At 36.6% G+C, this 24,081-nt stretch overlaps 1 protein-coding gene across 13 annotated transcripts in view; it reads right to left on the bottom strand.

Annotated features, from left to right (window-relative positions):
• DOCK3 (dedicator of cytokinesis 3) overlaps positions 1–24,081 on the bottom strand; it is a 726,815-nt gene that overhangs the window by 543,351 nt on the left and 159,383 nt on the right. For all 13 annotated transcript variants that reach the window (XR_013757339.1, XM_079101030.1, XM_079101031.1 and 10 more), the window contains exon 3: positions 17,101–17,141. Coding sequence is in view for 12 of the 13 variants with exons in the window: in XM_079101030.1 (XP_078957156.1) it covers positions 17,101–17,141 (41 nt within the window). In the remaining variant the exon portion in view is untranslated. The remainder of the gene's footprint in view (positions 1–17,100; positions 17,142–24,081) is intronic.

The raw sequence follows: 24,081 nt of genomic DNA, 5'->3' as shown, positions 1-24,081 counted from the left end.
TAATTATTCTATTTTGCTACAGAACATTAGAAGTCATTTCTCCCATCTCATTCTACCTCTATACCCGCAAGCCCTTCCCTTTCTTCCACATCTTCTGAAGCTCTAGGCAGAGCACTGTTAATAAGGCTGGAGGAAAAATGACAGAGCATGCACCCTATATAATCTGTGATATATAACACACCAACTTGAACCACAAGATGTTCCCTATTCTTGCAAGACCCCAGAGGAAATAGGTGTCTCAGGCTCTGACACAGTAGGCACTCTCTCTAAATCCACCAATCGCAGAGAAGCCACAGTGAAACTACACTACTAATTTCATTTGAAATTAAATTCAACATTACACAACATACTAATAACCCACTGATAACACACCAATAAGACCAGGCTATTCCCTAAGAAGTCCCTCACATTAAGTGAAAGACACACAGCATAAAAGATGTGCAAATCTTAATACATACAAAAAAAAAAGACAGGATAAAAAAGGCAACATGAGTCCTCTGAAAGTTCATAAATCTTGATTCCCAAGATATTGCAAGTGGATGAAATGCTGGGGGTGGGGGGAATCAAAAGAATGATGATTTTAAATGATCAGTGAATTCAAAGAAGATAGAAATACATAGCTGAATTAATTAAGGAACAAAGTGGAGAATATGAACAAGCAATACAACAAAGAGAAATTCTGAAAAAAGAAGCAAAGAGAAGTCTTAGAAATGAAAAGCTCAAGTCAATTAAAAAAAAAAATCAGTTCAAAGTCTCACCAACAGACTAGCTCAAGCAGAAGAAAGAAGATCAACTTTTAAGACAAGGTTGATGAATTATCATATTCAGAAAGAAATTTTAAAACCTAACCTTATGAATCACAGATGTAGACAAAAAAGCAGAGTTATAGACTAAAGGCATTTGGTGAAATAATTGTAGAGATCTTACCAAATGTTGTAAAATATATGGACAACCAGGTAACACAAGGCATTTATAACCCCAAATATACTTCATGTCTCCTTGGCCTTTAGAGTTTTTGCTAATAAATCTGCTTTTATTCTGATAGGTTTGTCATATTAAGTGACTTGGTACTTTTCTCTTGCATTTTGAATATTCTTTCTTTATTCTGTACATTTGGCACTTTAACTATAACATGATTGTAGAGGATCCTTTCTGGTCATGTCTTTTTGGGGTTATAAATGCCTTGTGTTATCTGGTTTTTTAATATGCAGAGATCTCAAATAAATAACCTAATGATGTATATCAAGACACTGGGGGGAAAAATAAGAATAAAGCAAACCCAAAATCAGTTGAAAGAATAAATATCAGAGTAGAAATAATAAATAGAGACTAAAAGAGAAATACAGAGGATCAATGAAAAAGAAAGTTGTTTCTCTGAAAAGATTCTTGGTTTAATTCCAGTACTACAAAGCTGATGCAACATATACAAATCGATAAATGTGATATACCACACAAATAAAATCAAAGATAAAAATAATTTGATAATCCTAAAAGATATAGAATAAGCACTGCATAAAATCAACATTCTTTTGGATGAGAATCCAAAAGAAACTAGGTACAGAGATATATAATACCTCAACATATTACAGGCTATATATTAAAAAACCCAGTGCAAACAGCACACTGAATGGGAAAAAACTGAAAGTATTGTTATGGGCTGATTTAAAGATTGAGCTATGCTAACTCCATTTTGTTCAGACATTTAACCCTATGTAAAAATCAGCCCCCCCTTTCCTTTCTTGGTGAGCCCACTTGCAGAGCAGCTAGCACCTTCACCTTCCCCCACTTGTACCCTGACCACAATATCCTGAACTTGTAGAATATAAGTTTGCCCCTCTGAACAAGTACTGATAGTTCTGAGAAACTTCTTTACATAAACTGTGTTTTTCACTGCCAACCTCTCCCCCCCTTTCCTTGTGATTTTCCAGCTTTTAAGCAGCAGTTGACCCCCAGGCATGTGTCAAACACTGCAGAACTGTTTGTTTTCTGCTTCCCCAGCCCTAGCCAGAATAAATCCTTTGTCTTTTGCTTTAGAAGGACCCAGAGTTTTTAATTTGGGATATTGGAATAGTGTCTTAACAGTATTACCTCTAAAATCAAGAAAGAGACACAGACATCCACTCTTACCACTCTTACTCAACAGAGTACTTAAAATTTTATCCGGAGCAGTCATGCAAGAGAAAGAAATAAGAGTGCCATCAATAGGACATTATCCCTGTTTTCGGTTATGTTTCCATACTTAGAAGACCCTAAAGGCTCCACCAAAAGAGGAAATCCAAAGATGGAGGATGAAAGGAAGGCTACATTTCCTGCTCTTTGGTTTAGAATTCAAGCAGTGGGAGTACTGCTTGTCAGTGAGGTGAGTGAAAGAAGGAAGAAATTCACCAAAATTCAATATCTGACAGTCAAGAAATTCTTATAAATTCCCAGAAATTCAGGTGCATTAATCAAAGGACAAGAAAGGTATTTTAGAGCCAAGCTGGAAACAGCAGCACTGCTTCACTGCAGAAGGGAGAAAGAACATAAATGGAAAGAGAAACAATGGACAAATTTGGCATGGAAAAAAAACAAAGAACAGAAAAACAGCCTGAACTTAGCTGAATCAGAGGATGCAGAGCAAGCCAGTGTTTGAAAAGTACCCTGTTTCTCAACTGGAAAGCAGTGAGCTGAAGAGGGGAGCCATCTTGAGGAGGCCAAGCTAGAGCTTGTAGCTGCAGTAGACTAGGAGATCATAGAAAATATTGTCATACTATCCCAGCAAGTACCTACCAAGTGGCCTATGGCATACACAGCAGAACATGATTGAAACAGGCACAAGAGACTGTACCCAGGAGAATTCAAGTCAGAGATATGGAGCAAAGTGTAACTCACTTTCCCTTTGAGGTTGGTGGCTCACATGACCATCTGAAAAGAGTTAGGAAACTGAGCAGGTGGGCATGATTACACACAGGGATTTCACTCAGGGATGGAGCCTAAAAAAGTCACATTCATGAGCAGCAGAATGTGCAAGTCCTATGGGGAGGGGGTGTTGGCTTCTTCACACTACTAGTAGACTTCTGGGCTCTCTCTCAGATCCAGAGACCAGCATCTGCCCAGCCCTAGGGGTGTGCTGATCTAATCTCACCGCAGCTGATATCACCCAACAAAGTCCCAAAGACCTGATTAGAGCTGAAGCCCAGACACTAAAACTTCCCATTTAGAACTTGCAGCAGTCCTGGGAGCACAGTGATCTGATCAGTCTGGGGAGAAAAAAAAACTAAAACTCTGACAGTATTTCCCATGCCATCCTACCTTACACACAAGAGAAGGGAAGATAGAGTTATTTCAGTCATCTGAGGTACCAGATCACTCCAACTAACATTTCAATGAGCAACACAAAAAGAGTAAGGGTTTAACAACCCCTAACCCTTTCTCTCTCTAAGGGGTAAAAAGATCAAGAAAAAAATAAATGAAGGGCAGTCTAGCATACGCAATGAATATCCATATTTGTCAACAGTTTTGACCAATTCAGCAGAAATGATTCTTTCATTTTTCATTAAAAACTTTTTCCTTTTTTGTTGTTTTTGTTTTTGTTTTGTTTTGTTTTTGGTGTTCTTTCTGTACTGACTGCTTTGTTGATCTACGTATATATACATACGTGCTTCTTTTTTATCATTTTTATGTTTATTATTTTTCTTTAAAGGATTAAAAGTTTTTCAATTCATTTTGGGTTTTTGTTTCTCTTGTTGCAATCTCCACTATCTTCTCCCTCTAACAGCCAATTTCTCTTGTTCTCTCATTCCCTTTATTTTGTTGCTTTTTCCTCCCCTTTCTGTATAGCCATCACTTGCTGTATCCCTTCTACCTTCTGTTCACATTTTGAATATGCTAAACTTTCTTTTACCTTCTTATTACATTTTATTTTCTCTTAATAAACTTTATTTTATAAACTTTATAACTTTATAAACTTTACCATCTTTTAGAACTACTTGTTTTCTATAATTCCTGATCCCACCATTTATGTTGTTGTAATTATTAGTATTACCTATGTAGAGATCTAGGTCACAGCAATTTATTTTTATTGCTGTTACAACTGCTGATCCACCACTGCTGATTTTGTGGTAGTATGCAGATATCATAGTATGAACTGGGTGTTTATTTTAATGCTTCATATTATATACTGATGATGTAGCTACATTTTGTTTCCCCCTTTTCTATGAGGTACTGGGAATCTACTAGAATACTATAAGTTCACAGGGTAGAGACTCTACTTCTGAACTAAATCCAAACCCCAGTCAAAAGACACTGCACCTTGCTTCACACACAATCCATGCAAAAACTTCAGTGATACTTTACTACAGAGAAAAAAGGCAAAAAACAGACCCCAAGTAAGAACAGCTAAGGAGGGGACCTGAGGTCCTACTCATGGACATCACTCCTATAGTAAAATCTGAATTAACACAAAGACTAGACACCATGGACCCATAAGGGGTCTCAGTGGATACCTCGCCATAACTCTTTACAATACAGATGCTGAATGAAGACAATCCAATCACAGAGGGCATAACCCACATATCCTGCAGTATAGAACTGCCAAATCAATAAGAAGGACCACACTTTTGTGAGACCTACAGGGAAAGTGGAATCCTCAAGCTCCAACAAAAAATACACACTCTATCAAAATACACTAAAAATCATCATCAAAAAAATACCAGGAAAATTATATTACAAAACTTGCTTGGAAATATATTTTAAAATTCCCACTAACCTGATATCCTGGAACAGTTTGCCAAGAGAAGCCTGCCTCCTAAAAATGCCCACACATGAAAGTAGAAGAGAAATCTATCCTGAAAAATTCACAAAATCCAACATGGGAATTAAAAAAATGACAAAACAAGATAACATGACGCCTCCTAAAGTTCATAATTCACCAGTAACTAACTCCAAAGTGAATGAAACACCAGTTAAAAATTCAAAATAATAATTATAAAATTGAATTCCAATAGAACACAGAGAAATAAATGAATTAAGAAAGTTAGCATAGGATATGAAATAAGAAATTCAATAAGGAGAAAGAAATATTGAAAAAGAATTAAACAGTAATCTTGGAAATGAAAGGCACAATAAATCAAAGTATTTAGCTGAAAGTCTCTCTAATAAAGTAAAGCAGGCAGAAGACAGAATTTGAGATCTAGAAGACAAAGCGGCTGGCTTTTAGCATTCAGAGTATTAAAGAAAAGAATAAAAAAGTAAAGATGAGAGAGTAGAGAAAGCAAGCATTGCCTGGCAGCTCCTGCGAACTGGGTAGATAGGCAAATACACTGAAACTTAATGCTAATCTGTAAAACAAAAACAACAAAAAATATTTAGATGCAAAAATTCAGTTACTTGAACATAAGAAATAAGAGTGTGGCTGTCAATGTTGGTCACCTGGGGAAGGGGTAATGTAAGGAGAAGGTGCAATAGGCAGATAAAGAATTTATTAAAAAAAAAAAAGGAAAACTGACTTGAAGAAATCTGTGGATAATAGAAATTGACTGACCTGAATGAACTCAGAGTCTGTGCGGGAGGTAGTCTGGAGAAAACAAATTTAGGACTGGCTCCCCTTCCCACCAAAAACATTCCTGGGCAGTAAAACTGGCCACAGAACTCCCAGGGAAAAGGGCACCATAGTTGTACTCCACTTTTCAGGCAGACAAAGACACCTACAGGTGACAATCAGGGCTACAGATATCAAAAGAGACATCCAACAATTATCTTAAAATTTATATTTCTGGTTGGGCATGGTGGCACACGCCTACAATCCCAGTGACTAGGAGGCTGAGGCAAGAGGATCAAGAGTTCAAAGTCCACCTCAGCAAAAGCAAGTTGCTAAGCAACTCAGTGAGACCCTGTCTCTAAATAAAATACAAAACAGGGCTGAGGATGTGGCTCAGTGGTCCAGTACCCCTGAGTTCAATCACCAGTACCTGCCCCTTTCCCCCACAAAAAAATTACACCTTTGTCATTGTCGTTAGTGCTATTTCTGGCTCCCACTCCCAATAAAAGAGTCTGGAAAGTCATTGGGACAATTCAAGTTTGCAGAGTAGAAACCCTGCTGCCAAGAAAGATTCACAACTCAGTCAAGCAACAGGAAACCTCACCCCACAACTGGTCCAACCTTGCCTGAGCCTAAACATTACTTCAACTCAGAGGACTGGGGAGACAAAAACTTCAAATCAAAAAAAAACCAGGCCCCAAAGAGAAATAATCAGATGAGAACATAAGGTCTCCCACCTAGACATCTAATCATATATTCAAAACAAAAATCCTATAATAAGAAAGAAATATACACATAAAGATACACACATAAAAGAGGAAGGGGAACCCATCTCAAATGATAAACAAAGGCAGGACCTCAGAGAGCATGAGGAAAAAGGCAAACAAATCCTCCCCAAAATTCAAAATCCCCCAAGGAAAGAAACCACAGAAATGCAAGTAGAGGAAATTCCGAGAAAGATCATTTAAAACTGATTATCAAATTGGTCAATGAACTAAAAGAAGAACTAAAGAATGATATAGGAGAGCATATGCAGGAGAAGACCATTTCACTAATACAAAAAGAAACCACTCAGCTACTGGAAATGAAAGATCTGATGAATCAAATCAAAAACTCACTTGAAAGCATCACTGACAGATTAGACTATATATAAAAGGGAACTCCAGCACTTGGAGACAGAACCTCAGGCCTTAAAAACAGGATAAATTTAAGTACACAGAATACAATAAAAGAAAAAATAAAACACAATCAGAATATATAAGAATGCTGGAACAACTTCAAGAGACCAAACCTGAGCATCACTGGGAGAGAAGAGAACATAGAGATACAAGCTAAAGGCATTAAGGACATTTTTCAATGAGACTATCATGGAAAACTTTCCCCATATCAGAAAGGACATAGACACCCATATACAGGAGGTATACCAGACCCCATATAGACCTAACAAGAAGGGAAGGTCTCCAAGACACATTACAATAAAAATACCCACCACAGAAATAAGGAAAGAATAGTAAAAAGCTGCAAGAAAGAACAGCAGGTCACATTTAGAGACAAACCAATTAGACTCACTTCAGATTTCTCTACTCAGATTTTAAAATCAAGGAGGGCATGGAAAAAGATTTTCAAGCTCTGAAAGAGAACAACTGCCGACCAAGATTGCTATACCCAGCAAACCTTTCATATTCAATTTGGAATTAAAAACTTTCTATATGACAAAGATAAGTAAAAATAATACATGACAACTAGGCACTACAAAGACAATGTGAAAATAAACAGCAAACAGATGATCCCAAAAACAAAATCCAAAATCCTCAAATAAGTGAAAATCAATAGAGGACAAATCATCCAAATGAGAACCAAGGCAGAATTAAATACAACAACAAAAATCAAAATGGCAGCAAACCACAAGCACATATCCATAACACTGAATAAAAACCATCTCAACTTCCCTATTAAAAGATACAGACTGAATAATGGGTCAAAAACCAAGATCCAACCATATTCTGTTTATAAGAGACACATCTCATAGGTAAGGATGAAGCCAGAATTAAGGACAGGTAGCTAGTGTAGAAATAGGGGATCGGGTCAAATCGAGGAAATGAAGCCATGAAGCCATCTGTCTCTGGAAGTTGGAGATTGTTCCTGGAAGAATGGAATGTCAAGGATCTCCAGAGCCCATTGATTACCAAATTTAGCTGCCTTTATCAAGGACTACAAGCATGGAGCTGCTAATTAATGGGTCCTTACCTGCCTGAATCACATTGGCCCTCCCCCTGCCCATGGCTTCTCACTTATGCAAAACCAGACCTAGTCATGTAGGCAGGAAGGAGAGATAAGGGGGGAAGAGAACTGGAGAACAAAAGAGACTTTAACCTATAAAAGATGTAGGGTGCACTCACTTCTTGGGATTTTAGAACATCAGCCATGGCCCCCTTCTTCCTGCCGGGAGAAGTCTGTATTATTACCTTTAAATAAAACCTGCTTAATATGCTTGCCTTGGTGTGCTTCTCTAGTGTTCAATCTTCAACATTAGAAGGAGCAGAACTCGTCACCATTAAACAGCAGTATCAAGGACACTCACAGGCTAAAGGTAAAAAGATGGAAAAAAGATTCCATGCAAATGGACTCTGAAAGCAGACCAGAGTAGGCATATTTATATCTGATAAAGCTTAATTCAAGCAAAAAGTAGTCAGAAGAGACAAAAATGACCATTTCATCCTAGTAAATGGAATAAAACAACAAGAAGAAATAAGGACAGTTAATATATGTGTCCCAAATGTCAATGCATCCAATTACATTTTAAAAGTACTCCTTGGCATTAAATATCAGAAAAACCTCAATATAATAATAATGGGAGATTTCAACACACCCTTAGCATCAATATACACATTATCAAAGTATAAAATCAGAGATATATCCAACCTAAATAATACTATGTATGAAATGGATCTATCAGAATACTTCACCCCAAAACAGCTAAATTTATCTTCTCTGCAGTTTATGGAATCTTCTCCAAAATAGACCACATTCTAGGTCAAGATACAAATCTAAGCAAACACAAAAAAGGACATAATAACGTGTATCATATCAGACCATAATAGAATAAAATTAGAAATCAACAGCAAGAAAAAAATAGACCCACACAAACAAATGAGTATTAAATGGCCCTCTTTTAAATGAAGAATTGATGAAAGTAGAAATGACAGAAGAAATCAAGAGATCCTTAGAAACAAATGAAAACAAATATACAACATAAAAAAATCTCTGGGACAGTATAAAAGCAGTACTAAGAGGAAAATTTATTGCACTGAGTGCATATATTAAAAATATAAAGATCCCAAATAAACTTTTGCTCCACCTCAAAGCCTTAGAAAAAGAAGAAAGTAATTCCAAAATAAAAATAAGACAGGAAATAATAAAGATCAGACCAAAATTAATGAAATTGAGAATAAAAAAGTACACAGGATCAACACAACAGAGTTGGTTCCTTGAAAAGATAAATAAGATTCATGAACCCTTAGCAAAACTAACCAAAATAAAGAGACAGAAGATCCAAATCATCAAAATTAGAGATATAAAGGAGATCACCACAGACACTTCTGAAAGTCAGAGGATCATCAGAAACCACTTTAAAAATTTATACTCCAATAAACAGAAAAATCTGGAAGACACTGACAAATTTATAGATACACAACCTGCCCATGATAAAGAAAACCTAAACAGAACAGTATCAAATAATCAAAATGGAACAGCAATCAAAAGCCTAAAACAAAATAAGCACAGGACTAGATGGATTCTCAGCAGAGTTCTACCAGACCATTAAAAAACTAACACCAGTCTTCCTCAAATTATTACATGAAATTGAAAGGAAATGGAAACTCCCAAATAATTATATGAAGCCAGTATGACCTGATGCCAAAATGAGACAAAGATATATCAAGGAGAGAAAATTACAGACCAATAATATCTGTAATATCCCTAATGAACACAGAAGCAAAAATCTTTAGTAAAGTACTAGCAAAATTCATTCAGAAACACATCAAGTTGGCTTTATTCCAGGGATGCAAGGCTGGTTCAACATACACAAATCAATAAATGTAATTTACCACCTAAATAGAATTAAGATAAACAATCATATAATCATCTCAATAGACGCAGAAGAATCCTTCGATAAAATACAGCAATGATTCATGTTAAAAAACATTGGAGAAACTCGGACTAGAAGAAACTTACCTCAACATTAGTAAGGCAATATACAATAAACCCATAGGTAACATCAAACTAAATGGTGAAAACTGAAAGTTTTTCCTATAAAGTCATGAACAAGACAAGGATGTCCACTCTCACCACCTCTATTCAATATAGTTCTCAAACTTCTAGCAAGAACAATCGGAAAAGAGAAGGAAATTTTAAAAACACAATCCAGAGAAAAAGAATCAAACTTTCACTGTTTGCCAATGACATGATACTTTATCTAGAAGATAGAAAATTCCACTGGAAGGCTTCTAGATAAACGAATTTAGCAAAGTGGCAGGATACAAGACTAATGCTCATAAATCAATAGCTTTTCTATATTCAACAGCGAATCCACTAAGTAAGAAATCAGAAAAACCATCTCCTTTACAATAATTTCAAAAATAACTGGGAACTAAATACCAAGGAAGTGCAAAAACTCTACAATGAACACTACAGAGCACTCAAGGAAGAAACTGAAGAAGACTTCAGAAGATGGAAAGACCCCTTCCTGGATAGGCAAAACTGGCATCTTGGAAATGGCCATACTACCAAAGGAATTTACTCATTCAATGAAATTCGCATCAAAATACCAATAACATCATTCACAGAATTAGAAAAATTAGTTCTTAAATTCATTTGCAAGAATAAGAGACCTAGAATAGCCAAAGCAATTCTGAACAAGAAAAGTAATACAGGAGGTATCACAATAACCAATCTCAAAATTATACTACAGAGCTACAGTAATAAAACCAGCATGGTGCTGTCATCAAAAGAGACATGAAGACCAATGAAATAGAATACAAGAAACTGAGACAAACCCAAACACTTACAGTCTGATTCTTGATAAAGGTGCCAAAAATTGTATGTTGGAGAAAAGACAACCTGTTTACCAAATGGTGCTTGGAGAACTGGATATCCACATGTAGAAGAATAAAATTAGATCCTTATATCTCACCCTGCAAAACAGTCAAATCAAAATGTATCAAAGACTTGGTAATAAAACCAAAAACTATGCAACTGTTAGAAGAAACAATGGGTCAACACACCATCATATAGGTGTAGGCACCAACTTCCTCAAGACCCCTAAAGCTCAATAAATAAAACCAAGACTCAATAAGTGGGATGCCATTAAATTTAAAAGCTACCTACCAAAAAGGAAACAAGAGAGTGAAGAGAGACCATACAGAATGGGATAAAAACTATGACAACTACTCTTCTAAAAGGTGATTAAAACTTCATGCCCAAAAAACAACAAACTTAATAAATGGGTCAAAGAACTAAACAAATTTTTCAAAAGAGGAAATACAAATGGCTAGCAAATATATAAAAATATGTTCAACATCTCTAGCAACAGGGAAATGCAAATCAAAACTACATAAGAATTCATATCACCCCAATTAGAATGGTAATTATCTAGAACACAATAAATGCTGGACAGAATGTGGGGTAAAAGGTATGCTCATGCATTATTGGTGGGACTGTAAATTAATATGACCACTATGGAAAGCAGTGTGGAAATTCATCAAAAACTAGGAATGAAACCTCCATATGACCAGCTATCACACTTTTCTATATTTATCCAAAAACAAAAATCATCATATGGTAATGATAAGGCCACTTCAATATTTATAGCTGCACAATTCCCAAAAGCCACATAATGCAATCAAACACAGATGCCCATCAACAGATGAATGGATCAAGAAAATGTGATATACATACACAATGGAGTTTTATGCAGCCATAAAGAAGAATGAAATAATAGCATTTGCTGATCAATGGATGAAAATGGAGAAAATTATACTAAGTGAAAATAAACCAGACTCAGATAATCAAGAGTCAAATGTATTCTCTCATATGTGGAAGCTGGAGCATAATAAAGGAAAGAAGGTAGCAGGAAAGGAGATTGACTATCATAAAGATATAAAGTAGATCAGTGGGATGGAGGAAGGAGAACAAGACAGAGGGAGGAAGGAAAGGAAAGGATAGATATGTGAAATGAAATAAACAATAGCCTGCTATATATTTATATGAAAGTGCCAAAATGAATGGTATACATAAATAATATATATAAAATATACATTTATAAAACATATATAGGTATATATGTGTGTATGTATAGACAATCAAACATAAATAGATGAATGAAAGGAAGATCACTAGAAGAGAGGTGAGGGAAGAAAGGAAGGGAAGATGGAAGGGATATGGGAAGGGGGAAAATGGGGAATGAAATCAAATTCCTTGTGTGTACTGTTTTGTTAAAGTGAACCCAAATACTATGTATAATTATAATGCTCTAAAAAAGTATGAAAGGAAAGTAAAACAAGAACCATGATCAAAATGTATAAGTACTTTCGGGCAACATTAAAAGACCAAATTTAAAAATCTTTGGAATCAAATAGATTTGTGAGAAATAGGCTAATGGAATGGATGGCATCTTCAGGGAAATAGTAACAGAAAATCTCCCAAACCTTGGGAAGGAGATGGACATCCATATTCAGGGAACATTCATAACCTTAAATAGACACAATTTTTTTTAAAAAACTTCCCATGACACACATTATAATTAAAATGCTTAAAATACAAAGAAAGGATAAAAATTTAAAAGCCTCCAGAGAAAACGACAGGCTACATTTGGAAGCAAGCCAAACATATTTACTTCTGATTTCTTAGCACAGACCCTAAGGTCCAGAAGGGGGTGGAATGATGTGCTCCAAGCACTGAAGGAAAATAACTGTGAACCAATATTGCTATATCCAGCAAAACTATCCTTCAGAATCAAAGATGGAATAAAAGTCTTTGAAGATACTCAAAATCTAAAAGAATTCATGACTACTAAGCTAGCACTTAGGAAATACTTAAGAAATACTAAATAAAGAAAGAAATCAAAAACAAAATCCAGAGCTCACAAATGGACAAATCTCATTTGAAGTGTAGCTAAGCAAATAAGAAACAGGATCATATTAAACATCAGAAATAAGATTAAATGGCAGGAATTAATAAACATCTCTCTATAATAGCATGGAGTGTAACTGGTACCAACTTTTCAATTCAAAGACAGGCTGGCAGAGTGGATTTAAAAAAAAAAGACCCAACAATCCATTGCACATCACAGAAATCTAGAACTATCCTGAGAGGACAATACTGAAAACTTACACTCCAATAAATTGAAAAACCTAGAATAAATGAATACATTTTTAGACACAAATGACCTGCCAAAATTCAATAAAGTAGACACAGAAAACCTAAACATACCAATAACAAGCAATGAGATACAAACAGTAATGAGAAGATTTCCAACAAATTAAAGCCAAGGACTAGATAAAATTCTCATCTGAATTCTACTAGATCTTTAAATAAAAACTAATAATGTCAATGCTCCTGAAATTATTTCATAAACTAGAAAAGGTATGTTTTAATAAGCTTTTCATCACTGTTACCAAAATACTTGACAAGAAAAAAATAGAGGAGGAAGTTTATTTGGGGCACATGACTTCAGAGGTCTCAAGTCTACAGATAGCCAATTCCATTGCTCTGGGCCCAAGGTGAAGCAGCACAAGGTAGGAAAAGGGCCAAGCAGAGGAAAGCTGCTCAGCTCACAGCTAAGTCAGAAAAAGAAAAGAGAGAAAGAGCCATAGTGAAGATGAACTCTTTCAGCGTATAACCCCCTTGACCCCTCTCCTTCAGTCAGGACATACCTGCTGACAGTACCACCCACTTCATTCAAACTAGGATGGACTAATTAGGTTACAACTCTCACAACCCAATCATTTTACTGCTGAACATTCCTGCATTAATTTAATCCATAAAAGTGGAACACTTCCAAATTCATTCTATGAACTCTGTAGCACCCTGATAACCAAACGAGATAAAGACACATCAAGAAAAGTATAGACCAATATACCTAATGAACTCAGATGCAAAATTATTTAATAAAGTATCAACAAATCATATTCAACAACATATTAAGAAGATTGTACATAATGATCAATTTGGCTTCATTCCAGGAAGCAAGAATGGCTTAACATGCATAAATCAATAAATGTAATTCACTGCATAAATAGAATTAAGGACAAAAATCACAGTTGTCAATAGATACAGAGAAAGTCCTTGACAAAATTTAGCACCACTCATGCTAAAAACACTGAAGAAACTAACAACAGAAGAAACTTACCTCAACATCATTAAGGCTATACATGACAAACACAAAGCCAACATCATAGTGAACAGGGAAAACCAAAAACGTTTCCTTTAAAATCTGGAACAAGACACCAATGTCTGCTGTTACCACTCCTATTCAATATTGTACTAGAAATTCTAGCCAGAATAATTAGGCAAGAGAAGAAAATAAAAGGGATAAAAATGGAAAAGTAAGAAGATATTTATCACTGTATGACGTGACTCTATAATTAAAAGATTCAAACAGCTCCAACAGAAGACTGCTAGAACTATTAAATTCAGCACAGTAACAGGTATTCCACTCACAATAGCCTCAAAAAAATATCTAGGAATAAATATAACCACCAAGATTAAAGATCTCTACAATGAAAACTACAGAACACTGAATAAAGATATTGAGAAAACACAAGATGAAAAGACTTTCCATCTTGGATAGACAGAGTATTATTAAAATGACCACATTACCAAAAGCAATATACAATTTAAATGCAATCCCCATCAAAATACCAATGACATCCTCACAGAACTAGGAAAAAAAGTTCTAAAATTAATTTGGAAGAATAAAAGACACAGAGTAGCCAAAACAATTCTAAAACTCCCCCAAAACAATGCTGGAGGCATCACAATACCCATAAGCCAAACTCAGAAAGTCAAAGTTCAGATGTTTTCTCTCATATACAGAAGCTAGAGTAAACTAAGGGAAAAAGCAGGACTGGGGGAGCCCATGAAAATTTTAGGGAGATCAATGGAGTAAAGAAAGGGGATGGGAGAAGGGACAAGAAAAGGGGGGGACCACTGTGGAATGAAACTAAGCCAATTATGTCATGTACATATATGAATGTACAACAGTAAATTTCACCTTTATGTATATCTATAAAGCACCAATCAAAAAAACAATAAATACAAGGAAGACCAGTAGAATAAAGGAAGAGGAACAGGGGGAGGAGATGGAAAGAGGAAGTACTGGGGAATGAAATAGAACATATTACACTCATTGCTTGTATGATGAAGAAAAAATGAACCTCACTATTATGTGTAAAGCTAATATACTCATTGAAACATTAAAAACTAAATTGGTTGAAAAATAAATTTTATATTTTTTAAAATTAATATTCAGAAACTTTTCTATACACCAATAACTATTTTGCTGAGAAAAAAATTAGAAATACAGTATCATTCACAATTCTAGAAAAGGGCTAATTAAACCACACAATTTCAGAAGTACTATATTAGCTTAAAGTGAAAAAAAATAATGGAATCTAATCTGACAAAAAGAGCTCTGACACTGTTTAGGGTAATATGATTTAGTTTCCTCATTTTTATCAGTTCATCAAACTACTACAAAGACAAATCACAAATAACTGTTCCCACAGAGTCTAAACAACTGATTCATAGGCCAAAGAACTGAGAAATAGGTATGAGGTCTGAGTACTTTTCCTTAACTCTAAAATGAAATTTTAGTTACCCTGCTAGAGAAGCCACATGAACAGAGACCCTGAGAGTACATGGAGTAGCCCAATTACCATATATGTGTGGTCCTGCTGAGGACAGTCCTCCAGCAAGCCACACCAAGATGCCAAACAATCCCCTTGGACTTTCTGGCCAGCTGAGATACTAGATGACTATGGTTACAGGATGACCACAAAGGTATCTAAATAGCCACCCAACTGACTCATCAAACCACAAAATTATGAAGAGATAAAATGTAATCCAATACATTTTGTAGTACTTGCTATGCAGCAAAAGATAAAAATTATGTTTAATATTTTAAAGGTATTATCATTCATGTTTCCCTCAATAAAGTGTTTAAACCAAACACTGTGCATCAATTTGATACATCAATCACAAACATATAATAACTTCAATGACCACAGTCTCCACACTGATCCCCAAATATTAGTACTGGAAGCAAAGTAAAGGTGTGGCCAAGATCACAAATATTACTAAGAATAAATAAATATATAACATGTAATATCACAAGTTATAGATTTCTATTCATTTATAAGAATTCTTATTTAAGTGCTAACCTTTTTGGCAATTCAATCAAGATTTTTAAAATAAAATACAAATAAAAATTATTCCCATTCTTAAGACAAACTTAACATCTAAAGTGTAGTTCAAATTCAGAAATACAGGGGAAAATTACCTATTGAGCTGTGGTTCTCAACCAGGAGCAATTTTTCCCCCATAACATATATGGCAATGTCTGGATTGCTTTTTCACTGTCACAACATGAGGGGAGATAGTTATCAGTATCCAGTGGATAGAAGTTGTATATGCTGCTAAATATCTTAACTGCACAAGATAGCCTCCAACAGCAAAGTGTTGCCTAGCCCAAAATGTCAGTTGTGCCAAAAATGGGAAACCTGATTATAAGGAATTAAAACTTGAAGATTTTCTTTCACTACAATAATTACTTCAAAACTAATCAAACGATTCTACTGGCAAAACTGATGTTTAAAACTCTGAACAATTTTATCTTTTATTGAAAATAATGTGATAATTTTGATATTTTTCTACACAAGAAAAAGCATAATAAAGTATTAAGCTGTAGAAACATAAGTGAACAATATTAATTATACGAAAGAATAAACAGAATATTTTACAAATGCATTATACTAAAGAAGAACATCCCTAATTGTAATATAGCTGCTAATTAAAATATTTTGTTTGATCAAATTACCAATTATAAAAACACAAAATCTAGTACACAAAATTAGTGTTCTATACTAATATTTCATTTACATTCAAATTTTAACAAGAATATCAGGATCAACAAATGTCTAATTAGACATTATTGGACTTTTTTTACATTGGGTATTAATAGAAATAATTTCATCTAACTAATCACATGGTTCCACAGGACTAGTCCTATAAATAATTCAATTTACTTTTTGTCAAATACTTGATGGAAAAACAATCTAAAACCTAAATAGGCCTGCTTCACGATAAGATTTACAGCTATGACCACATTTGCATTTTCTATACTTTCAGAAAAAAATAGTTTTCATATTGCTGAGACAGAGAAAAGTCTGATAGAGTTCTGTAAAGGATAAAAAAGTGATTGTGGCCACTGTAAAAAACTAACAGATCAGTAAGAATGGTTATTTTATCAAAAATACTTAGGCATCTCCTTCTGGAATTAAAAAAACTAACAAACTTTTCATTACCTTTACATTTGGCTTCTTTGTTGACACTCCTCTGTACCAACCTAAAAGAAAGCATACAAAACATATTAAAATGATATTGTTGTCTTTTTTTGTAAGAGACTTAATAGAATATTTTAGAAAAAATAAATTTATACAAAGCTTTCCTTAACATACCAACTGTGATTATTAGGACCTAGAGTTCTCCTAATAATTTACTTCAAAAGGAAGAGTTTTTTTGTTACTACAGTCCCAATTTTCATCACAGAGCACACATCCCTTAAGAAACAAGGCATTAGAATATCTTAAAGTACTCAACTGTACCAAAAAATCCAGACAAATATATACATTAGAGGCAAAGAAATTCCAAAAATATTAAGTGGTTTTGTTGCAGACAGGGAATACAACTTAAGACTTTTGTTTCCTGATCTCATTCAATCTCACATGCAGTATACTATACTACTCTCATTTCTTTGCCTTCTAGTTATTAAAGTCAACACCCCTGTAGCACAGAACTTTTCAACACCCCCCACCCAGCCCTCTCTGCACCCCCCATATTTATCTCCTTTCAGCATTCATACACAGCAATACTAACAAGATTTCCAATTACATGATAGAAACAATTTTCAGGGAAAAGGAAATTGTATTACCATATTTTCTCACTTCCAATCTATTCTTTTCAGAGCTCTGCTATGGTTTCATTACTAGGGTTGAAGAGGAAGCAGTTCCTGCATGTAGGAGGGCAAGCCAAGAGTTGTATTTTTAAAGGAGGAAGATAAAGAAAAGAAGTGGAGATTATTAATAATAGCTAATATTATATAAGAATTTGTTGGGTTTTTTTGGTACCAGGAATTGAATGCTGGGGCTCTTAACCACTGAGCCAACACCCCAGTCCTCTTCATTTTTTATTTTGAGACAGGGTATCACTAAGTTGCTTAGGGCCTCATTAAGTTGCTGAGCTGAACTTGAACTTGTGATCCTCCTGTCTCAGTCTCCAGGGCCTTATATACTGAAATTGAAAGCTTATTCCCTGTATTCACATTTAAGTCTCCTAACAAAACTATGAGGAAAAGAATCAACTATTTCTCCCATGAAACAACAAACAACAAAAGAAACGAAACCTTTATTTCTGTTTAGGTCAACAACTGAGATAATAAGTTTCATTAACTCACTTTACACATTAAATCTCAATTTCTTTATTTTTTAAAAAAGTGATAATCTTATCAACAAGATACTTTTTGTGATAAGCTCAGTGGTAGAGTACTTGCCTAGCACGTGTGAGGTACTGGGTTCAATCCTCAGGACCACATAAAAATAAATAAATAAAATAAAGGTATTGTGTCCATCTAAAACTAAAAACATTTAAAAAAAAAAAAAAAAGAAACACAATGACATCAGAATGATATGGGAGAGGTTTCAAGATGGCGGCCTAGAGGGTGGCTGCATTTCATGTTGCTCCGGGACTCAGGATTCAAAGGAGGAGATATTGAGACGCTTGGGACCAACTCAAAGCAGCCGGGTGACTCTCACCCCCTGGGGAGGCATCCCGGATGGGACCGAAGTCCCGGAACGCAGGAAACTTTGTGAAATAGAGCTGCCGGCGAGACGCTCCTCCCCCCGCTGGAGCAGTGAACTCGGACAGCTGGGAGCGCCGTAAAGCAGGCCGCTCGGCACAGCGCTGGGACTGGGAGCAACCACTGGGGCTCCAGCGGCTGCCCAGGGGAAGAGTGGCGAGGAGAGCTGTGTGGACTCAGGACACCGGGGCCTGCCCTGAGGAGGAGGAGGAGGAACGTGGCCGCTTGGATTCGGAGTGACTGCACCAGAGCTACAGGCGGTTGCCAGAGGAGAAGCCGCGCGGCGAGCAGTTTGGACTCAGAACGACGCTTCTGAACCCCGGGGCCTGCCCTGAGGACGAGGAGGAGGAAGAGGAGCGCGGCCGCTTGGATTCGGGGTGACTACACCAGAGCTACAGGCGGTTGCCAGAGAAGGGGCTGCGTGGCAAGCTGTTTGGACTCAGACCACTTCTGAACCCCGGGGCCTGCCCGGAGGAGTAGGAGGAGGAGGAGGAGGAGGAGCGCAGCGGGTCGTTTGGACTCGCAGTGACTGCATTAGCGCTCCAGGCGGCTGCTCAGAGGAGAAGGCGAGAGGTGAGTTGTTTGGACTTAAAGGGACAGCTCCTGAACACAGGGGGGCTGCCTGGAGGAGAAGCGTGGTGGGACGCTTGGTCTTGAGTAGCCACACCAGAGCTCCGGGCGGTTGCCCAGAGGACCCGTGCGGCGGGTCACGTGGACTCAGAGCCACTCAGAGCGACCGCTCCTGAACACCCCGGGGGTTATCTGGAGAAGGAGGAGGAACGGGGAGGGTCACTTCGACTCGGAGTGATTGATTGCCCAGGGCTACGGGTGGTTGGTGGAGGTGGAGGCACGCAGTGGGTTTCTTGGACTCCTAGTGACCCCACCGATATACTGGGTGGCTGTCCGGAGGAAGAGGCGTGTGGCGGGTCTTTGGGATTCAGAGCGATTGTACAGGGCCCCAGGTGGCTGCTCAGAGGAGGGGCCGCATAGCCAGGATATTAGGCGCAGAGCAGGGTCCCAGGATCTAGGAGGCTTCTTGGTGGAAGAGCCGCACAGAGACAGGCTTAGGGCGGAGCGAAGGTTCCAGGCCTGCGGGCAGATTCTCTGAGGAAGGGCAGCCTAAGGAGAGTCATCTGCAAAGGGTGAGGCTCCCAGGCCCAGGAGGTAGGGCCGGGCCCCTGGGAACTTTGCAGAGGAAGGCAGCCCAGCCCAGGCAGTAGCTGTAAATTGAGGGGAACCTCTAGGAGGGAACTGACCAGCGAGACCTCCCCACCGGGTGAGTCTTCCCTGCCGGGTGAGGTTTCCCCACAAGGACGGTAAAACCAGAGACTCAGGCCCAAACAGGCCTTGCCTCAGCCCACAGCCTAGGTCCCCTTTGGATGACCATTGGTCAACAAGTGGAGGCACCTCTGCCCACTAGCAGGGATTATACCCCACCTGAAGGCCACCACTCCTAGAGAGGCAGCTTCCTTGTGGAGCACTGCATTATCAACTTCCTCCAAGACTTCAGCCTACTGAAGGCTAAGGGGGGATATATATAGAAATCTTCAGGGACATTGTAAGTCAATAGAGGAAATCTGCAATATCTCAGCGGTCCTCTGATACCTGAACAATATGAGAAAACAAGGAAAGAAAATGCTGCAAACAAATCTAGATCTTACATCAATAAAACCCAGTGACAGCATGGCAGAAGAAATGACAGAAAAGGAGTTCAGAATGTACATAATTAAAATGACCAGAGAAGCAAACGATGAGATGAAAGAGCAAATGCACGCACTGAATGATGAGTTGAAAGAGCAAATGCAAGCATTGATTGATCGCACCAATCGACAGTTAAAAGAGCAAATACAGGAAGCAAAAGATCATTTCAATAAAGAGTTAGAGATATTGAAAAAAAACCAAACAGAAATCCTTGACATGAAGGAAACAATAAACCAAATTAAGAACTCCATAGAAAGCATATCCAATACGATAGAACACCTGGAAGACAGAACCTCAGACATTGAAGACAAAATATTTAACCTTGAAAACAAAGTTGAACAAACAGAGAAGATGGTAAGAAATCATGAACAGAATCTACAAGAACTATGGGATATCATGAAAAGGCCAAATTTAAGAATTATTGGGATTGAGGAAGGCCTAGAGAAACAAGCCAAAGGAATGAACAACCTATTCAATGAAATAATATCAGAAAATTTCCCAAATCTGAAGAATGAAATGGAAAATCAAGTTCAAGAGGCTTATAGGACTCCAAATACACAAAATTACAACAGACCCACACCAAGGCACATTATAATGAAAATACCGAACATACAAAATAAAGACAGAATTTTAAAGGCTGTGACAGAAAAGAACAAAATTACATTCAGGGGGAAACCAATACGGATATCAGCAGATTTTTCTATCCAGACCCTAAAAGCTAGAAGGGCCTGGAACAACATTTTTCAAGCCCTGAAAGAAAATGGATGCCAACCAAGAATCTTATACCCAGCAAAACTTACCTTCAAATTTGACGTAGAAATAAAATCCTTCCATGATAAACAAAAGCTAAAAGAATTTACAAAAACAAAGCCAGCATTACAGAACATTCTCAGCAAAATATTCCATGAGGAAGAGATGAAAAACAAAGAAGCAAATCAGCAAAGGGAGGAATTATCCTAAAGGAATTGTCAAATAAAGGAGGAAACAAGTTGTGTCAAACAAATAAATAAATAAAATTTAAAAAATGAACCAAATGACCGGGAAACCAAATCATATCTCTATAATAACCCTGAATGTTAATGGCCTGAATTCATCAATCAAAAGACATAGACTGGCAGATTGGATTAAAAAGAAAGATCCAACAATATGTTGCCTGCAAGAGACTCACCTCATAGAAAAAGATACCCATAGACTAAAGGTGAAAGGATGGGGAAAAACATACCATGCACATGGACTCAGCAAAAAAGCTGGAGTATCCATCCTCATTTCAGATAATGTGGACTTCAAGCCAAAGTTAGTCAGAAGGGATAAAGAAGGTCATTTCATACTGCTTAAGGGAAGCATAAATCAGCAAGATATAACAATCATAAACATCTATGCCCCAAACAGTGGCTCATCCATGTATGTCAAACAAATCCTTCTCAATTTCAGAAACCAAATAGACCATAACACAATAATACTAGGTGATTTTAACACGCCTCTCTCACCACTGGACAGATCTTCCAGACGAAAATTGAACAAAGAAACCATAGATCTCAATAACACAATCAATAATTTAGACTTAACGGACATTTATAGAATATACCATCCAACCAAGAGCGAATACACTTTCTTCTCAGCAGCACATGGATCCTTGTCTAAAATAGACCATATATTATGCCACAAAGCTAATGTTAGCAAATACAAGAAGATAGAGACACTAGCATGTATTCTATCAGATCATAATGGATTGAAGTTAGAAATAAATGAAAGAGTAAAACACAGAAACTATTCCAACATCTGGAGATTAAACAATATGCTATTATATGATGAATGGATAACAGAAGATATTAGGAAGGAAATTAAAAAATTCTTAGAGGTAAATGAGAACAAAGAAACATCATATCAAAATCTCTGGGACACTATGAAAGCAGTACTTAGAGGGAAATTTATTTCATGGAGCGCATTTAATAAAAGAAGTAAAACTCAACAAATAAACGACCTAACACTACAGCTCAAAGCCCTAGAAAAAGAAGAACAGAACAGCACCAAAAGTAGTAGAAGACAGGAAATAGTTAAACTCAGAGCTGAAATCAATGAAATTGAAACAAAAGAAACAATACAAAAAATTGACAAAATAAATAGTTGGTTCTTCGAAAAAATAAACAAAATTGATAAACCTTTAGCCACACTAACAAAGAGAAGACGAGAGAAAACCCAAATCACTAAAATTCGGAATGAACAAGGAAATATCACAACAGACAGGATTGAAATACAAAACATAATTAGAAGCTATTTTGAAAATCTATACTCCAACAAAATAGAAAATTTTGAAGGCATCAACAGGTTTCTAGAGACATATGAATTGCCTAAACTGAACGAGGAGGACATAAACAATTTAAATAGACCAATTTCAAGTACTGAAATAGAAGAAGTCATCAAAAGCCTACCAACAAAGAAAAGTCCGGGACCAGATGGGTTCTCAGCCGAGTTCTACAAAACCTTTAAAGAAGAGCTCATTCCAATACTTCTCAAAGTATTCCATAAAATAGAAGAGGAGGGAACCCTCCCAAACTCATTCTATGAAGCCAATATCACCCTGATACCTAAACCAGACAGAGACTCATCAAGGAAAGAAAATTTCAGACCAATATCCTTAATGAACATCGATGCAAAAATTCTCAACAAAATTTTAGCAAATTGCATACAAAAACATATTAAAAAGATAGTGCACCATGATCAAGTTGGTTTCATCCCAGGGATGCAAGGTTGGTTCAACATCAGGAAATCAATAAATGTAATTCACCACATTAATAGACTTAAAGTCAAGAATCACATGATTATTTCAATAGATGCAGAAAAAGCATTTGATAAAATACAGCACCCCTTCATGCTCAAAACACTAGAAAAAATAGGGATAGTGGGAACATTCCTTAACATTGTAAAAGCCATTTATGCTAAGCCCATGGCTAATATCATTCTAAATGGTGAAAAACTGAAAGCATTCCCCCTAAAAACTGGAACAAGGCAGGGATGCCCTCTTTCACCACTTCTATTCAACATCGTTCTTGAGACTCTGGCCAGAGCAATTAGACAAACCAAAGAGATTAAAGGGATACGAATTGGAAAAGAAGAACTCAAACTATCCCTGTTTGCTGATGACATGATTATATATTTAGAGGAACCTGGAAATTCCACCAGAAAACTCTTAGAACTCATAAGTGAATTCAGTAAAGTAGCAGGTTACAAGATCAATGCCCATAAATCCAACGCATTTTTATACATAAGTGATGAATCTTCAGAAAGAGAAATTAGGAAAACTACCCCATTCACAATAGCCTCGAAAAAAATAAAATACTTGGGAATCAATCTCACAAAAGAGGTGAAAGACCTCTACAATGAGAACTATACAACACTAAAGAAAGAAATTAAAGAACACCTTAGAAGATGGAAAGATCTTCCATGTTCTTGGATAGGAAGAATTAATATTGTCAAAATGGCCATACTACCTAAAGTGCTATACAAATTCAATGCAATTCCAATTAAAATCCCAATGACGTACCTTACAGAAATAGAGCAGGCAATTATGAAATTCATCTGGAAGAATAAGAAACCCAGAATAGCTAAAGCAATCCTTAGCAGGAAGAGTGAAACAGGGGGTATTGCAATACCAGATCTTCAACTCTACTACAAAGCAATAGTAACAAAAACGGCATGGTATTGGTACCAAAATAGAAAGGTAGATCAATGG

Source organism: Sciurus vulgaris (genome assembly GCF_902686455.1).
Source record: "Sciurus vulgaris genome assembly, chromosome: 10".
Taxonomy (NCBI): Eukaryota; Metazoa; Chordata; class Mammalia; order Rodentia; family Sciuridae; genus Sciurus; species Sciurus vulgaris.
Note: the sequence above shows the minus strand (reverse complement) of the source record. Positions and strands in the feature narration are given on the sequence as shown.